Source organism: Eschrichtius robustus, chromosome 9 (assembly GCF_028021215.1).
Source record: "Eschrichtius robustus isolate mEscRob2 chromosome 9, mEscRob2.pri, whole genome shotgun sequence".
In the NCBI taxonomy this organism is placed as follows: domain Eukaryota; kingdom Metazoa; phylum Chordata; class Mammalia; order Artiodactyla; family Eschrichtiidae; genus Eschrichtius; species Eschrichtius robustus.
The window spans coordinates 21,883,153-21,901,571 of NC_090832.1; the positions used below are offsets into that span (position 1 = coordinate 21,883,153).

At 37.6% G+C, this 18,419-nt stretch overlaps 1 protein-coding gene across 1 annotated transcript in view; it reads right to left on the reverse strand.

Annotated features, from left to right (window-relative positions):
• AIG1 (androgen induced 1) overlaps positions 1-18,419 on the reverse strand; it is a 230,374-nt gene that overhangs the window by 7,248 nt on the left and 204,707 nt on the right. Inside the window, 1 exon segment of the mRNA XM_068550808.1 lies at positions 367-530. Within this exon segment, the coding sequence (XP_068406909.1) occupies positions 367-530 (164 nt within the window).

The window sequence follows — 18,419 nt, forward strand, 5'->3', positions numbered from 1 at the left end:
ATGAGACTGTTTGGTTACATTTAATAATTTGTCTATTTCACCGGGGGGTCCCTTTAGCTACAGCAGTGTTTTGTTAGTCAGAGTGAACTTCCTAAACTTTTTTTTTCTGCTAACGCTACATTTCTCCCTATAAAATTTTATAGACATGCTTCTTTTGTCTTAGATTTGGATGTTTTACTAGCTAATATGACAAAGTGAGTAATAAACCTTTCAGGTAACTGCCAGCAGCTCACATTAATATGGTAGTTATAAAAATGAAACTCTTCATAAGGGATCCTGTGCTACAGTGGAATTTTCCATCCGTCTCTGCACACACTCTTTTAGGCAGCAATTCTTTTGTTTTATGCTCCGCCAAACAATACTTACTTCTCTGTGTATCCCAGATATAGCTGTTCAGAACTTCTCCCAGCAGGTACAAAAAGTTCATTAAGATGGTTGTAGACCCAAAGAAGAGGATTCTGGCTCCTGGGCCAATGTGTTCCAGGAAAGGGTACACCCACATCCCCGTTACGTGATGCACCCAACACACCCTGCAGTGGAATCGGAAACGAGACAGAGACAGCAGTCACTCTCGTGTCAGATTTTAAAGCTGCTGATATTACAAATACAGACCCCCCTACTCCAAACATTCTTCAGCAAGGCCAGTCGCCGTTTGCTTCTGATACTCCGCAACGTCCCAAGTGTCTGTCAGCTGATAAATGGATGAGCAGAATGCTGTATACACGTACAACGGGACAATATTCAGCCATAAAGAGGAACGGAATTCTGACCTTGAAAACTTAACGCTAAGTGAAATAAGCCAGACACAGAAGGACAAATATTATATGACTCCATTTATATAAGATACTAGAATACCTAGAATACTTCACAGAGATGAAATGTGTAATAGAGGTTACCAGGGCCTGGGGGGAGTGGGGAATAGGGAATGATTATATATGGTACAGAGCTTAAGTTGGGGATAATGATAATATTTTGGGTATAGGTAGTGATGATGCTTATATAACACCGTGAATGGATTCAATGACACTCAATTGTACCCTTATAAATGCTTAAAATGATAAATATTATGTTGTGCTATGCATATTTTACCACAATAAAACATTTCCATGGGGTGGAAATTAGGAAAAAAATATCTAAAAATTTCCTTGGTGGAGGGAATCAATAATGAAAGAAAAGATTGAGAAACACTGCCGTAGAGGGGAGAGGCACTCATTAAGCCCACCCAGGTCACCTTGACTGATTGTCCAAACTAAAAGATTTTTACCAAAAGAGGAAGCCAAGCTAGTCACAATTAAAAACAAAAAACAAAAAAAGGAAGCATTTGTGAGAATCAACAGAAGTTAAGTTGAACTACCCTAAAGGATTCTGATGCATCATATTTTGTTTGAATTTCATATAATTTTCACACGTCTTGAAATATTCATCTTCTTTTGATATTTTCCCAATCATTAAATAATGTAAAAACCATTCTTAGCTGGGTCATAAAAGAACAAAAAAAGAAAAACAGACAGTGGGTGGGCTGGATATGGCCCACTGGCTGTAGTCTGCTGCTCCCTAATTTAAGTAGTTCTTTGTATAATGGCCAACAGGCGCATGAAGAGGTGCTCAACATCGCTAATCATCAGGGAAATGCAAGTCAAAACCACAATGAGATATCATCTCATACTTGTCAGAATGGCTACCCTCAAAAAGTCAAGAAATAATAAGTGTTGGTGAAGATGTAACGAAAAGGGAACCGTAATATGCGTTGGTGGGAATGTAAGTTGGTGCAGCCACTATGGAAAACAGTATGGCAGTTCCTCAAGAAATTAAAAATAGAACTACAATATGATCCAGCAATTCCACTCCTGGAATTATACCTGAAAAAAATGAAAACACTAATTCATAAAGATATATTCACTCCAATGTCCATAGCAGCATTATTTGCAGTAGCCAAGATATGAAAACTATCTTAAGTGTTCATCAACAGATGAATGGATAAAGATGTGGTATATATACACAATGAAAAATTACTCAGCCATAAAAAAAATGAAATTTTGCCATTGCAACAACATGGATGGGCCTGGAGAGAATTATGCTTAGTGAAATAAATTAGAGAAAGACAAATACTGCATGTTATCACTTATATGTGCAATCTAAAAAATACAACAAATGAGTTAATAAAACAGAAACAGACTCACAGTTACAGAGAATAAACTAGTGGTTACCAGAAGGGAGAAGTGTGAGGGGAGGGGCAAGATAGGTGAAGGGGATTAAGAGGTACAAACTACTAGGTATAAAATAAGCTACAAGGATGTAATGTACAACACAGGGAATATAGCCATTATTTTATAATAATTTTATATGGAGTATAATCTATAAAAATATCGAATCACTGTGTCGTACATCTGAAACTAATATGATATTGTAAGTCAACTATACTTCAATTTAAAAAAGTAGTTCTTTTTATTTCACAAAGGACCTTCATGCACATTATCTTATTTAGTCTTCTCAGCAATCCCAGATATAGCATGTCATCCTCATTCTACTGAGGTAAAAATCAGAGTTTATAGAGTATAGTCAGAATATGTCAGAACTGACAATGGAAATGTAAAATTCTCAGGTTAGGGAAGTGGATAGCTATTCTGAGTATATAATCCCCCTTACCTTATTCAAGCACCCTATGAAGTACGATTATCCCCATTTCACAGATAAAGAAACTGAGACTAGATTAAAGAACTTGTCTTTTAAAATGGCAAAGCTGGGAAAGGAACGCACATCTGATTTCTTTTCTCCTGCATGGACTTGCTTCTTTATATGAGGCATTTAATATTGTCTCCAAAAACAAAGAGAAGGTTTTCTTTTCTTTTCTTTTCTTTTTAAGTTGTTTTGACTTAGTAGGTCATCATACCATCTCAGATACAGAAGTCCTGTTATGTGGGGTTTCACCTGGATTGGTGTGAATGATGCATCCACTTGTCTTAACAGGTTGTGTGCTTTCACAATTTGTTTCCTTGATATAATCAGGGCTCAATTTTCTGCACAAAAATGACTCACGGCCTTGCTCATCTATTTGTGGAGAGTTCTCAGTTCTTGGTTGACTTTCAATTTCTATCTCATTCTAAGACCTTCTCATCTTAGTGCCCAAACAGCTTACGCTTAAGGTAATGATGTCAATTTAAATTTTAGTCTAAAGAAATTGATAACCATAGTGTGTGTGCATACATATATATGCATATGCTATAGTATTATGAGACTTCTGGGGTTGACTATTTTATTAAATGTACCTCCAATTTCATTCACTTGAATGTGCAATTAAGAATGAAATTTATTGGGCTTCCCTGGTGGCGCAGTGGTTGAGAGTCCGCCTGCCAATGCAGGGCACGCGGGTTCGGGCCCTGGTCCGGGAGGATCCCGCATGCCTCGGAGCGGCTGGGCCCATGAACCGCAATTACTGAGCCTGCGCGTCTGGAGCCTGTTCTCTGCAACGGGAGAGACCGCGATGGTGAGAGGCCCACGCACCGCGATGAAGAGTGGCCCCCGCTCGCCACAACTAGAGAAAGCCCTCGCACAGAAACGAAGACCCAACACAGCCAAAAATAAATAAATAAATAAATAATTAAAAAAAAAAAAAAGAATGAAATTTATTAATGCCTCCTGTCTGAGTTGTGCTGCACACTAGGGATACAGAAGCAAATGAGGCAAGGGTGGTTCTTGTTCTCACGCAGTAGCCTAACGAGGAATACAGATATTCACAGAGAAAACACAAGTGTAGTCAGAATTAGGGTAAGTGTAGGAGTGTCATGGGGGCACAGGGATCATTCTCTGCTTTTTTGTGAACCTTACACTTACCATTAGGCATTCTTTCTCTTATAAGTGTTCACCTTCCTTTCAAACCAGTTTTTTCACAGCTTATGAATATGCTCAAATGCTTTTCATTCAAACACAATCAAAAAGTTTCCATCAACTTCACAGATACTGCTCTATACCTCTCCTTCTCTTCAAAGACAAACTTCTCCAGTGAGTCTACACTCATTGATTCCCGGTCTGTACTCTGCACTCCTCCTCCTCCAACAGTCTGGCTTCTTTTCTTATGCTTCACCAAAACATATTGGCTCTTCGACCTCAGTTTCTCCTGTTTTCTTCCTACCTTTTTGGCTGCACTTCTTGGTTTCCTTTCTAAGTTCACCCTTTACTCCAGCCATTAAACGTTGAATTTCCTTAAGGATTGGCTTTTAAACACTCTTCTCATATTATGTCTTCTTGGTTGATGAGTTCTTCCATGTTCAATGCCGCATGTCTACCACCTATACAGATATTCCACAGATCTATGTCCTAATCCAGATTTCTCCTCTGTTCCAGAACAGTTGATCAAATAGTCCTCAGAACATCTCATTTTACACATCTTAATGGTACCTCAAACTCGATACAGCTACAGCCGAAGTCATGCTTTTTTCCAACAAGCTTGGTCCTCCTCTGGTATTCCATTTCATTCAATGGTACTATCATTCATTCAATTTTGTAACTCAAGCCTGGGGGTCATCTTTGCTGTGTCCATCTCTTTCACCACATATATATATTCAGTCCATTACTTTGTCTTGTTAAGGTCGTCTCACACATCTCTCTAATAAGTCAATTTTTCCCATCTCCATGAACAACATCTTAATTTTTGTGATCATCTCTGTCTAGAGTAGTGTAATAGTTTCTAGTTTGTCTCTGCATTTATTTTTGCCTCCTTCCAGTTCATTCTCACAACCACCAGAGTGAGTGTTTCAAACTAGAAACCTGACACATTATATGCCAGCTTCAAACATGTTATTGGCCTTCCATTGCTCTTTTTCAAAGACCCCTATCTTTTTTTATTAAAAAAAATTTTTTTTAACATCTTTATTGGAGTATAATTGCTTTACAATGGTGTGTTAGTTTCTGCTGTATAACAAAGTGAATCAACTATACATATACATACATCCCCATATCTCCTCCCTCTTGCATCTCCCTCCCACCCTCCCTATCCCACCCCTCTAGGTGGTCACAAAGCACCGAGCTGATCTCCCTGTGCTATGTGGCTGCTTCCCACTAGCTAGCTATTTCACATTTGGTAGTGTATATATGTCCATGCCACTCTCTCACTTCGTCCCAGCTTACCCTTCCCCCTCCCCACGTCCTCACATCCATTCTCTACATCTGCGAAAGACCCCTATTTTTAATGAAGCCTAGAGTGCCCTTCATAGAGTTGGCTTCTACCTGTCTCATACCCCCACCTCCTACCTTGCTCCTCTTACACTGGCTTTCATTTGTTTCCTTGATTTTACCACGTTCCTTCCTGCCATGTGGATTTACACATGCTTCTGTTTCTGCCTATGCTGTTAGTTATCCACCCCTTAGACTCATTAAGTTATATTTCTATTTTATAGCTTAGCTCAACTATTATAACTAACCAGCCATCACATTGGAAAGTTTTCCCTGATCTGCTAGAGTAGGTCAGATTTTATACATTCTTATAGAACCATGAATCTCTTTTATTTTTTAAGCTCTTCTTTTATTAGTACTTAAATTTGAATATCTTCATTTGCATAATGGTTCTCCCCTTCTAGCATATCTAAGTTCTGTGAGGTGAGGGACTGAGTCTATTTCTACATATCATTGTATCCTCAGTGCTTACCACAATGCCTGTTATATAGTAGGAGAAGGAATAAATGAATAACGTAGCATTTAAGCTGTGATGGGAAGGATGAGTAACAGTTAGTTGAACAAAGATGGGAGGCAAGAACTTTCTAGTCAAAGACATGAAAGCAAGGGTGAATTCCCAGATGTTCAAGAAGAAACCATTCTTATTGAAGTCAAGGGAGAGGGCGTGAGGGACAGGCAGGTGCCAAGCTGTGGGTGGCTTTTTAAGCCATGGTAAGAATTATAGACTCTGTCCTAGTGTGGACAACAGGAAGTCTTTGAAGGGTATTAAATAAATATGAAACAGATCAGACTGGCCTGGAAAACAATTGTATCAGAAACGGCAGTGGCCGGGTCTGGAATGGTAGCGTTGGGAATGAAAATTAGTTGGTAGATTTAGAGCTATTTAGACCAGTGTCCATCAAAAACTGTAGGTCATAAGCAGTTGCATGCTGTATATGGTCAGGAGAGCTGGTATCTTTAGGATGTTTGCAGGCTTGTTAGTTGGTGGCTTAAATTCAACCATGGTGGGAGTATTTATACCAAAAACTGCCAAATGCTACATATCTGGCTCTCCTTGCCTCGCCTCCAGAGAGCTGGCTGTTAAACACTTGCCAGTAACCCACTGGTTACTAGCATTTTAAAAAGCAACAACAGAAGAAAACATAATAGAAAATATCAGAAAGCCTTGCATATAACGATGATAAAATTTTTTTTGCAAAACTTCTGTTTCACTTGTATGTGTGTGTATGTGTGTGTGTGTGTGTGTGTGCATGCTGGTTGGGTCATGATGCAAAAGATGTTTCATTTATTTACAGTAAAATTAGTGTGAAAGGCACTGATTTAGGAAATGGAATTAAGAGAACTTGGTGATTGATTGGATTTAGGCAATGAGGGAACTGAGATGAGTTAAGGATTAATCATAGATGCCTGGCTTGATTAACTGGGTGGAGAGTGTTGCCATTTCCTGAGATAGGGAATGCTGTCAGAGAGCTGATTTGGGGGGATGATGAATTCAGTTTGGACACGTTGAGTTTGAGGCATCTGTAAGATATCCAAGTGGAGATATCTTGAAGGCAGTTACATGGGTTTGGACTGTAGAGAAAGGACTGATGTGGCAATACAGATATTGGGTTCACTGGCAAAAAGATGGTGGTTGAGGCCATCAGAACAGATTAAGGTAGAGTACACAGTATGAAGGAAGTATGTCCATAAGAGAGCCCCGAAAAAGATCAAGATTTAAGGGGTAGTTCGAGGAGGATGAGGTTAAAAAGAGGCTGAAAAAGATGGGCTGGAGACATGGAAGAAAGACAGAAGTGTAGTGCCTTGAAGCCAGTGGACAAGTGGTTCCAGGGGAGAGTAGGCATCTATTATCACAGTATCTTTGAGAATTGAGAATAATTAGAAAACTGACTTTCCACCTACAAAGTGGAAGCAAGAAAAAATTCAGATTCCAAGTGGTATGTGTATCACTGAAATCTACTTTGGTTGACTAGGTATAAATGATAAATAGTAAGTAAAGAAAAATTGCCCTTGTCAAGCTCAGTAGCTCTTTCTGTCCCATGGCCAAATTTCATCCTATCACATAAACCATGAATTGCGGTGGTCACTGGAGCCCTTGAGGAGTTGTAGTAAGGGAGAAATATCATCCTTCCCTTTTTTGGCTCTGTCACCCTTGTTTATCCTAGATAGACACATGTACCTATCTTACCTCAGATAACCTTTCAGTTCTTAAGATTAGTTTATTTGAAAGAGGATTGAAAAACTGATTTTATTATTCACATTTAAATAAGGAGCTAGGCTATTTGACAGCTGGGCTATTAGCGCAAAAGACACAGGACACAGACTCATAAGCAGTAACAGCTAATAGGTAACGACATTGAATTCTTAGTGACAGGCACGGTGCTAAGTGTTTTATAGGAGCAAATCTTTGGGGAAGGGATTATATTAGTACCATTTTACGGATGAAGACACCAAGGCCCTGAGAGGGTCAATAAGTGGAGAAGCGGAGATACCCACCTGAGCGGTTTAGCTCTTAGCCTGTATGCCAGGCTCCCCTCATGCTCTGAAGACTAGGCTACAGTGGATGGGAACAGCTGTTAATGTGCTCGGAACCAAAAAAAATGATCCAAGTTTGAAATCTCTGTGTAAATTTTTTTCTTTTTTTCCCCACTGACTATAAAAGCAACTGATGCTCAGTGTAGAAAATGTGTGAGATATAGAAATTTTACAAGATGTAAGATAAATCAGTTTTGGTGACGTTTTAACACAAGACTGAGTCTCTTATAAAACTCAGAAATCGAATTTTACAATTTCTCCCAAGGGGAGAAAAGCCACTGCAGGGATAAAATGATTAAACACTTCCTTCAGAGAAAGCTTTGACTCACCTCTTAAGAAACAGTCACATCATACGTGCAGTTAGCCTACTGGAATTTACGATTCTGCAATGAGCCTGTGCCCCAAGGTTGGGTTAGACAAAGGATGTGCATCAGCTTCTTGCCCAGCGGATTCTGTGTGTCTCACATGGTACCTCCAACCTGATGCTTCTGAAGGACTTTTCAAGGGTAGTTTTGACCTTTGGCTCAAATGCTGACTTTAGACCTAGCCCTCTCTTTAGATCTAACTGTCTCATTTTAGGGCCAATCTAAAGGCCCCTTGGACATCTCCTGAGTATTGATTGCATGGAGACTGGTTCTTGCTACATTTCTGAGAATCTAGAATTCTGAAGTGTTCTGGAGTTCATGTACTCACTGATTTATTCAACAAACATTTCTTGAGTCCCCACTGTGTGCCAGGTGGGAGCAAGCAGCAGTCGGGGTGCAAAGGTGTGCCCTTGAGGAGGAGTGCCAAGTTTCCCACTGAAAAGGCTGTAGGTCCCAGGGAATATGACAAAGGACATTTGTCTAGAAGAGAACAGGGCTCTGAAAACAGGACTCAACAAATTCTCCTTGGTGATGTGTATGGTGGTGCTAGAGAGTTAATGTGTTAATTCACAGGCAAATACCAGATGGAGGCATCCCATATGAAGCAGTGCTGAAACATCCTCTAGCTCAGTTACAGACATAATTTTAGAAGCTACAGACATAATTATATAATTCTTCATTTACTGCAGGTTTAATAGAGTATTCTTCAAGACAATCTTTTAAGGTAAAATCATAATTTAAGATTCATCAAAGTCTTTTCAATGTTCTCCTTAGAGCTAGCCCAAATTTATAGAACCTGGGCTGTATCTATACATGGAGCAAGGTTTATGGGTGCAGACACATGGGGCCCTGTGCTCAGAAGGGCCTCACAGTTGGCTTAATGCTCTGCTGTCACCATCTTGAAATTCGTAACAATTTTTGAACAATGGGCTCCACACTTTTGTTTTGCCCTGGACCCCACAAATTATGTAGTGGGTCCTGTTCATGTAGTTGTGCCATTTATACTTCAGATTAACTTGCAGACCATCCACGTGGTAGTCTGGTCACCTTGGGTATTATTGAACTTCTTGAGCCTCGGTCTCCCCTTTGGTAAAGGGTGTAAACAGTACTGCTTCCCTCAGAACTGTAGTCGTTAGATAGTGTGAAGTTCTTAGCACAGTCAACTTAGGTTAGACAAAAAAACAAGCAAACCAAACAAACGAGTAAGCTTTCCACTGCTTCTCTTTATGCAGAAATATAGAATATTTTCCCAAACTTCTCATACACAAAGATGTTTTCAAGGTTACTAGTCCCTCCACCCATCCCTGGGGAAACAGGCAAATTGTGTGTGCCTCCCAAAATGAATTCCTGTAATGAGGTAATGAGAGGATGTGTTTTCTTCCTGATTCTAAATCACAAATATCAGAGTAATTTATCCACAAAGGCAGGCCAATAAGCTACCTCAGAATATTTTCCCACAACAAATGTCCTGGCACACGTCTAAACTGGTTTCAAATGATTGGCTTCCTTTGGGTCCCACTTTCTACAGCCTACCTGGTCTTATGGTGATGTTGCCCTGGAGAGAATTCAGTTCAAATTTCCCTTAATAAAATTCATGACTGGTTTTGCTTAACTTTAATCATTTGGATGGATGTTCTCAAAGCATACAGGTACCGAACATCAAGTTGACACATTTCTGAACACCATAGGGAACATGTGTTCTTTCTGGAGGGAGGTGGGAAGGGTGGTCAGCAAGGGATTGTTATGGCCCAAGCAATCATCAGAATTGGCTGCAGGAATGAGAAAGCCATGCGTTTAAACTACTACCTCTGGAAAAGGAGGAGGAAGAACATGGTATACCCACAACAGAAAATCATAATTTTCCATATTTTGCAGAAATGATCTCGTGTCTCTCTAGCACATTTCATGCATCTCCCTCGCCTAGATTCTTATTTTTAGGTTACAAACAATGTTTGGGTTATCCCTGCCATGACTACATCTTCTTTGATCCAACCTCTCTCTAATTGCCAACCTTCTTTAATAAACAGCAACATTTCCAGACATTTCTTGAGCTCTTGCTTTGTGCCAGTGCCCTGTGTCAAGTTATAGTGAGGCCATCTCTGCATTATTTGTCATATTTCTCCTCTGTGTGCTGCTTCTACAACTGCTAAATGTTTCTTTTATTTTTTTTCATTCAACAAATACATATCAGGGCCTGGATGTGTCAGACATGAATATAGCAGTATGTGAAGTAGATGTGATCCCTGCCCTTGAGACAGGGTCCCAAGTCTAACAGTAACACAGACATTAGATGACACCTTAGTATTATGCACGAGGGAGGAGTAATAGTCAATTACTATTTTTAAGTCGAGTTGTAGTGTTCATTTTTCAACTTCATTTTAATTTTTGTCCAAATTAAACCATCAAAAGTTCTATAAAGCTGAAGTTAAAAAAGTAGAAACTCTCTGCCCCATCCAACTGCAGCCCTTAGTCTCCTTCCCATGCCCCATCCTCTTCCCCAGAGGAAGCCACATTCCAACAATTTCAGCTGTTTCGTTTATCTTTAGTCCCATGTTTCTTAAAAATACCCATATATTGCTGTTTCTTGACTTATCAATTTTAGATATTATCTTCTGACTTCCTAAGATGAAAGATATGGGTTCAGCTCTGTTACAATCTCTTTTCTCTTTTTTTTCCTATTTTTTGCCCACCAAATACATTTGTAACGTATTTTGGGAAGCTGAATACATTTTCAGTATCTTTTTCCTTATGCTTTGGTGTTGTATCTAAAACCCAAATTCCTTGTGTTTTCTTCTGAGAGTTGATGGTATTGAGTTTTACATTTAGATTTATGATGCATTTTGAGTTATTTTTTGTGAAAGGTATAAGGTTTGTGTCTAGATTCAGTTTTTTTCATAAAGACTTCTGTCTCAGCACAATTTGTTGTAAAGGTATGGTTTCTTCATTGAATTACCTTTGCTCCTTTGTCAAGTATCAGTTGACTAGATTTCTACCTCTGGGCTCTCTATTTTGTTTCATTGATCTTTGTGTATATTCTTTCATCAAGACCACAGTGTCTTGATTACTGTAGCTTTATAGTAAGTCTTGACATCAGGTGGTGTCAGTTCTCCAATTTTCTTCTTTTTCAATATTGCATTGGCTATTCTGGGTCTTTTGCCTTTCAGCATAAAATTAGATCCAGTTTTTTATGTCCACAAAATAACTTGCTGGGATCTTAACTGGGCTTGTGTTGAATCTATAGGTCAAGCTGGTAAGAACTGACATCTTAAAAATATTGGGTCTTCAAATCCGTGAACACAGACTCTCTCTTTACTTATTTACATCTTATTTACTTCTTTCACAAGTGTTTTATAGTTTTGCATATAAATCTTGTACATATTTTGTCAGATTTTTATCTAAGTATTTCACTATTTTGATGCTAGTGTGAGTGGTATTGTTTTCAATTTCAAATACCAATTATTCATTGCTAGTATACAGGAAATCAATTGACCTTGTATTCAGTGACTAATTAGTTCCAGGAGTTTTTTGTTAATTCTTTGGGATTGTTTACATGGACAATCATGTCATCTGTGAACAAAAACAGTTTTATTCTTTCCCTTAATCTATATATACTTTTTACCTTCTTTTCTTGTCTTATTGCACTAGCTAGGAATGATGCACTAGGACTTCAGAAATGATGAGAGCGGACATCCTTGCCTTGTTCCCAACATTAAAGAGAAAGCATCCAGTTTTTCACCATTAAGTATAATGTTAGCTGTGGGTTTTTTTGATAGATGTTCTTTATCAACCTCAGAAAGTTCTCCTCTATTCATACTTTGCTGAGTTTTCTTTTTTTTTTTTTAAGTCATGAATGGGTGTTGGCCTTTGTCAAATTCTTTTTCTACATCTATTAATATCATCATACAATTTTTCCCGTTTAGTCTGTTGATGTGGTGGATTACATTAATTGATTTTGCAATGTTGACTGGCCTTGCATACCTGGAATAAATTCCACTTGGTCTTGGTGAATAAAACTTTATATACACTGTTGGATTAGATTTGCTAATATTTTTGAGAAGTTTTACATCTATATTCAAGAGAGATATGTGTCTGTAAGTTTCCTTCTTGTAATGTCTTTCTCTAGTATTGATATTGATGGCCTCATAAAATGAGTTAGAGGGTGCTTTCTCTGCTTCTATTTTCTGAAAGAGATTGTAAAGAATTGGTATCATTTCTTCCTTAAACATTTGGCAGAATTCACCAGTAAAACCCTCTGGGCCTGAAGCTTTCTGCTTTGGAAGGTTACTAAAAATTGATTTCATTTCTCTAGTAGATGTAGGCCTATTCAGATTGTCTATTTTTCCTCTGTGAGTTTTGGTAAATTGGTCCCTTTCATCTAGTTATTATCAAGTTTGTGGACACAGAGTTGTTCATAATATTCCCTAATTATTCTTTTAATGTCCATGGGATCAGTAGTGAGACTCCTCTTAAATTTCTAATATTAGTAATATGTGTCTTCTCTGTTCTTTTCCTGGTTAGCCTGGCTAGAGCTTAATCAATTTTACTGATCTTTTCAAAGAATTAGTTTTTGGTTTTATCAATTTCCAGCTTTCAATTTCATCTATAATTTTTATTATTTTCTTTCTTCTGCTTGATTTTGGTTTAAATTGCTCTTCTTTATCTAGTCTCTTAAAGTGGAAACTTAGGTTATTGGTTTTAGATCTATTTCTTTTCTAATATATGCATTTAATGCTCTGAATTAACCTCTGAGCACTGCATTCTCTGAATCCTATAAATTTTGATAAGTTGTATCTTCATATTCTTTCAGTTCAGAATCTTTTAAATTTCTCTTGACACTTCTTTGACCTGTGTAATTTATTAGCATATTACTTAAACTCCAAATATTTTGGGATCTTTTAGATATCTTTCTGTTATTAATTTCTAGTTTAATTCCATTGTGGACTATGAATATATTTTGTATGATTTCTATTCTTTTAAATTTAAGGTGTGTTTTCTGGCTCAGAATATTATGTCTTGGTGAATGTTCCATGTGAGCTTGAGTAGAATGTGTACTCTGCTCTTGTTGAATAGAGTAGTCTATATATGTCAATTTGATCAAGTTGATTGATGGTGCTGTTCAGGTCAACTATATCCTTACTAATTTTTGCCTGCTTGATCTATCAATTACTGAAAAACAGTTGTTGTAATCTCCAACTATAATAGTGGATTTGAATATGTCTTCTTGTAGTTCTATCAGTTTTTCCCTCACATGGTTTGATGTTCTGTTGTTAGAAGCACACGTTAAAGGTCGTTATGTCTTCTTGGAGAATAAATCCCTTTATCATTATATAGTGCTTCTTCTTATCTGTGATAACTTTGTTTGTTTTGAAGTGTGCTTTGTCTGAAATAAATATAGCTAAACCATTTTTATTTTGATTAGTATTAGCCTGTTAAATCTTTCTCCATCCCTTTAATCTTGGCCTATCTATGTCTTTATATTTAAAGTGGGTTTCTTGTAGGCAACACATATTTGGTTACTGTTATCTTTGTCTTTTAATTGATGTATTTAAACATTTACATTTAAAGTGATTATTGATATAGTTGGACTAATAACTGTTTGTAGCATCTATTCATTGTACTTGTTTTTTGTTTCTTTTTTTCTTCTCCCTTGTTTCCATTTTCTCTGGTTTTAATTAAGTGTTTTATATGCTTCCATTTTCTCTTCTCTCTCAGAATATCAATTATACTTCTTTTTCCACATTTTTTCTAGTGTTTCATGTTCATAACTAATATAAGTCCACTTTCAAATACTGATTCTTAGGTAGTGCAGATACCTAATACAGGGTATTCTCACTTCCTCGTTTCCATCCCTTATAACTTCATTGTCATTCATTTCATTTATCCACATACATGGCTACTATTGTAATTTTGAGGAACACTTCTCTAATAGATCAATTAAGAGTAAGAAAAATAAATATTTTATTTCATCTTTACTTATTCTTTTATCTATGTTATTCCTTTCTTTATGTAGATCCAAGTTTCTGACCTTCATGATTTTCTTTCTCCCTAAAGAATATCTTTTAACATTTCTTCTAGGACAGGTTTGCAGGCAATGAATTGCCTCAGGTTTTTTTTTTTTTTTGGTCTGAGAAAATCTTTATTTTTCCTTCACGTTTGGATGATAATTTTGCTGGATAAAGAATTCTAGGTTGTTGGTTTTTCCTTTCAACATTTTGTAATCCAAGTCAATTGTAAATAAAGCAATGGAAACTATAGATAAATGAACACTGACCTCAGAATTTTTTTCTTTTGCAAGACCTTAATTGCTTGCCCTAGCTTTTTCTCCTTCTGGTATCCAGCAAGTCCCCCAGTTTCTAGTCCTGTTGACTTTGAATCTCTCCCTTGAACTCATTCTTCTCTGTTCATTGGGAAAGCCCACATTTCCTCTATCATCCGTCCCACCTGAAAGGTAAATGGATGCTTCCCAACAACTTCAAGCTGGAAACCTTCAACCCTTGATTCAGTTTAAATTTCTTCCATCTCAGTCTTGGGTCCTTTCCATTTCTGTCTCACCAGCCACACTCTTATCCAATTCCATAGTAATTCCTACTCTCGATCTCACTGAAGTTTTCTTTTTAAAGTATTTTAAAATATATTTAATATCTGGCATAATTTTACATACCTCCACGTATTTTACACTTACTTGAGCCATTTATGATGAAGGCTAGTACTACAAGGGAAAGCCCTATAGAGCCCTGTGGAGATTTCATGAATTTAAGTAGCTAAAATTAAAGCACTAAAGTCTTACCAGTTCATAAACGTTTTCGGATCTCCTAGTCTCTGGGAGGGAGAAAAGTAAATTAAATTAAGAGTTACAGTTTTTATTCTCTCCTGAGTAAGTGGCAGAAATGATGTTTTGGGAGGACTGAATAGAAAAATAATGTTAAGCCTTAGTAAATTATTCTATTTGAATGACTGAGTACCAGTTGACTTCTCCAGCGATCTCTGTTAGAACAAGCCAGGCTGCATCATAGAGCTCCCATGTGCTGCTGTGAACTCCAATAACTGACTCACAACCAATGGGAATGACACCTCCCAGTTACATTTATTTTTAAACAACAAAGACAGTGGGCAAATCCAGGTGTTGAGTCACTAGGAAAGATGAACACCTACACAAACACAACAAAAATCCAGAAGCAATTTTATTTCCACAGTGTTATCCTTTATATGTTAAAAAGCTGATTTTTTTCTTCCCTAGTTTCACATTGCACTCTTCTAAGTTACAATCACAAACTTGTCTTTCGTAAGATTCAGCACTATCCTGGTCATCATTTAGCTCTATTTGTCCCTAGAGCAATGATATGAGGCCACTGAAGGTCATTAATAGGACATAATATAAGATCAAAGGGACATTAGTCCCGCTTCATGGACAGCTGCTTAAAAGAAAACCTGAGGGGACAGCATGTCCTCCTTTGGTGTTGCACCCAAAGACCAGCTTCCTGACTCTACTGGCATTACCAATATTCTATTTCTTTTCATTAAGCAGTGACATGGTGAGTATTTGGATACTGTCTATGTTTCAAATGGGAATAACAAAAGAAGGACTGCTACCATGGAAACCCACCTGGTGGCCTTTGTGGTGAGCTCCTTGCTACTTGAATACATGCAAACTCCACACAATAAAGGGCTGATCAACATTAGGCATAAAGCTTCTCTGAAAGAGCACTGGTTCTTAACTTTAATGAATGCCTTGGACATTGCAATCTGAGGCAGCATTATTCTTGTCCAACCTCATTATTAGATAAACACAGGGGAACTTGCATTAAGATATACTTTGGATTGCAAAGCAAGAGTCAATTTAAGGCCATCTCCCACTATCTGTCTCCTGTAAAAACAAGCTACATAGTTAGTTTAAAGATGCATGGACTTAGAAATAAACTACTGAAAGCAAACTAGGAAGCTGGATCGTTACCAGCTACATTTCAATAGATCAACCTCACTTAATTTGTATGTGTCCAATATTGCTTCCTCTACACAGTGCCTTCCTCAAAGGAAAATTAATTCAAAGGCTTGGAGCATACAATGTTTTAAATGTTGCTGAATTTTATATGCATAAATATTTTAAAGAAGGATTTATTTGGTTAAGTTCAGGAACTATCCCTATTAACTCACTATGCTAGTAAAATTTTTAATTTTCCATAATATTTAATATTTTGGGGGAGTATACATAGTCCAAATTTTAACTGAGTTAACAAAAGGAATAAAAAATTGAGTTAACAAAATGGATGGTACCCCATGGGGGGTATATCACTAGTAGTTTTCTTTCTTTTGAAAAAGCACTTTCACCCTTTCCAGTGTCAATTAAGAGTCTATCTCTCTAATGCTAGATTACATTTGAAATCCTGGCTAGTATCCTATTCTTCTTTACCTGTTTTCACCTGGGTGAACAGCCTCTTGCCACTTTGGTTTATATTCTAGAGACCTTCATTCAAGAATGGAATACCAAATGTGGACAAAGAAAGAAAACGGAAGAATAGATGAACTAATATTTCTGAAATATTTTCCAACTTTGATGGAAAACTTATTCAGAAATACAAATAATTATGTTTTGAAAAACATTAATCACTCTAGTTCTCACTTATCAAGGGTGTGAAAATTTATCTCTGAGGAATTGCAACCGTGTGTTGGAAAGACAGCCATATTACTATCCTACCCCAGTTCTTAGCATCTTTGACCCTCAGGGACTCACGGTTTTTAAAGTATACATCACTCATTCATTCATTTATTCCTTCAAAATGTACTGAGCCCTGATTATGTACCAGGCTGTGTCTGAGGCACTAAGGATCACATGGAGAATGTCGTAGTAGTTACTGCCCACCAGCCTGGCAGTGGTGCAGGGATGAGATTGCAGAGCAGTGCTGTGAGTGTTTTGATGAGTGACTGGGGGGATGCCATGGGAGGACTGGAAAGGGGCACCTAACACCAACCCAGAGTGTCAGGGATGGTTTCCTGCAGGAAGTGACATCTGATCTGAGATTCAAAGATAGACTGCATGTGGGAGTAAAGCCTGGAAGAAAATGGTCCCCATGGAGAGGATACTGCAAATGCCAGAGGTAAGACAGACCAAGGGAGGTTTGGGGAACTACAAGAAGATTAGCAGAACTGGCTTATGCAGTTCTGGAGAAGAGGCAGAGCTCACGTTTAAAGGGTTTTGTGTGCCATAAAGTTACATGCCTGTGCAGCATTATTTTTGGTCTCAATTCAAATGGGTCCTCTCTGTGGCCTGACATCCTTCTGCTTCCCTGTTAGCTCTTCTCCCTTTAATTATGTGGATACCTTATACCTTCACATTTCCACCTTCAGCCAAAAAAGTGGAAATAATCTAAAAATGTCCATCAACTGATAAATGGATAAAAGAATTGTGGTATATCCATACAATGACATATTATTTGGCTATAAAAATGTCTGAAGTATGAATTTGTACTACAACATGGATGAACCTTGAAATCATTATGACAAGTGAAAGAAGACAGCATAAAGACCACATTTTGTACGATTCCATTTATATGAAATGTCCAGAATAGGCAAATGCATATAGACAGAAAGTAGATGAGTCATTGCTGGGGTCTGGGGGAAGAGGGGATGGACGGGACAGTGATTGCTTAAAGGGTACAGGGATTCTTTAGGGGGTGATAAAAATGTTCTGGAATTAGGGTAATGGTTGCACAACTTCGTGAATATTCTAAAAACCACTGGATTGTACACTTTAAAAGGGTGAATTCTATGGTATGTAAATTATATCTCTATAAAAAAACAAGCTGGAGGTGTCGGTGAAACACGTTTGGCAATATATTGATAATTGTTGAACCTAGGTGATGGATAAGAGGGGTATATTATATTATTCTTTCTTTAAAAAAGAAAACAAAAAACCCCTTCTTTGTCACCCACCTTTCTCCTTGCATTTAGATAATTTCATGTCACAATGAAAACAGAAATCAAGAGATAACTTACTCAGCTTGTGGTCACCAAACCTTAACATTTGCTTATAGCCTTTCCTCATTCTTTCATTTCTGTGTTTTTTTTGTTTTTTAACATTTTTATTGGAGTATAATTGCTTTACAATGGTGTGTTAGTTTCTGCTTTATAACAAAGTGCATCAGTTATACATATACATATATATATATCCCCATATCTCTTCCCTCTTGACAAACGCTTTGCACAAACATTATGCTAGGAGGTGGGGATATAGGAAAAACAGAAGAGGCCTAGCTCCCACCCTCAGGACATCCCCATCCAGTAGGAAAGCCAGATATCTAAGGAGTAATTCCAAATAAGCAAGAAGCAGGAAGGAAGAAGCAGTACAGACCTAAA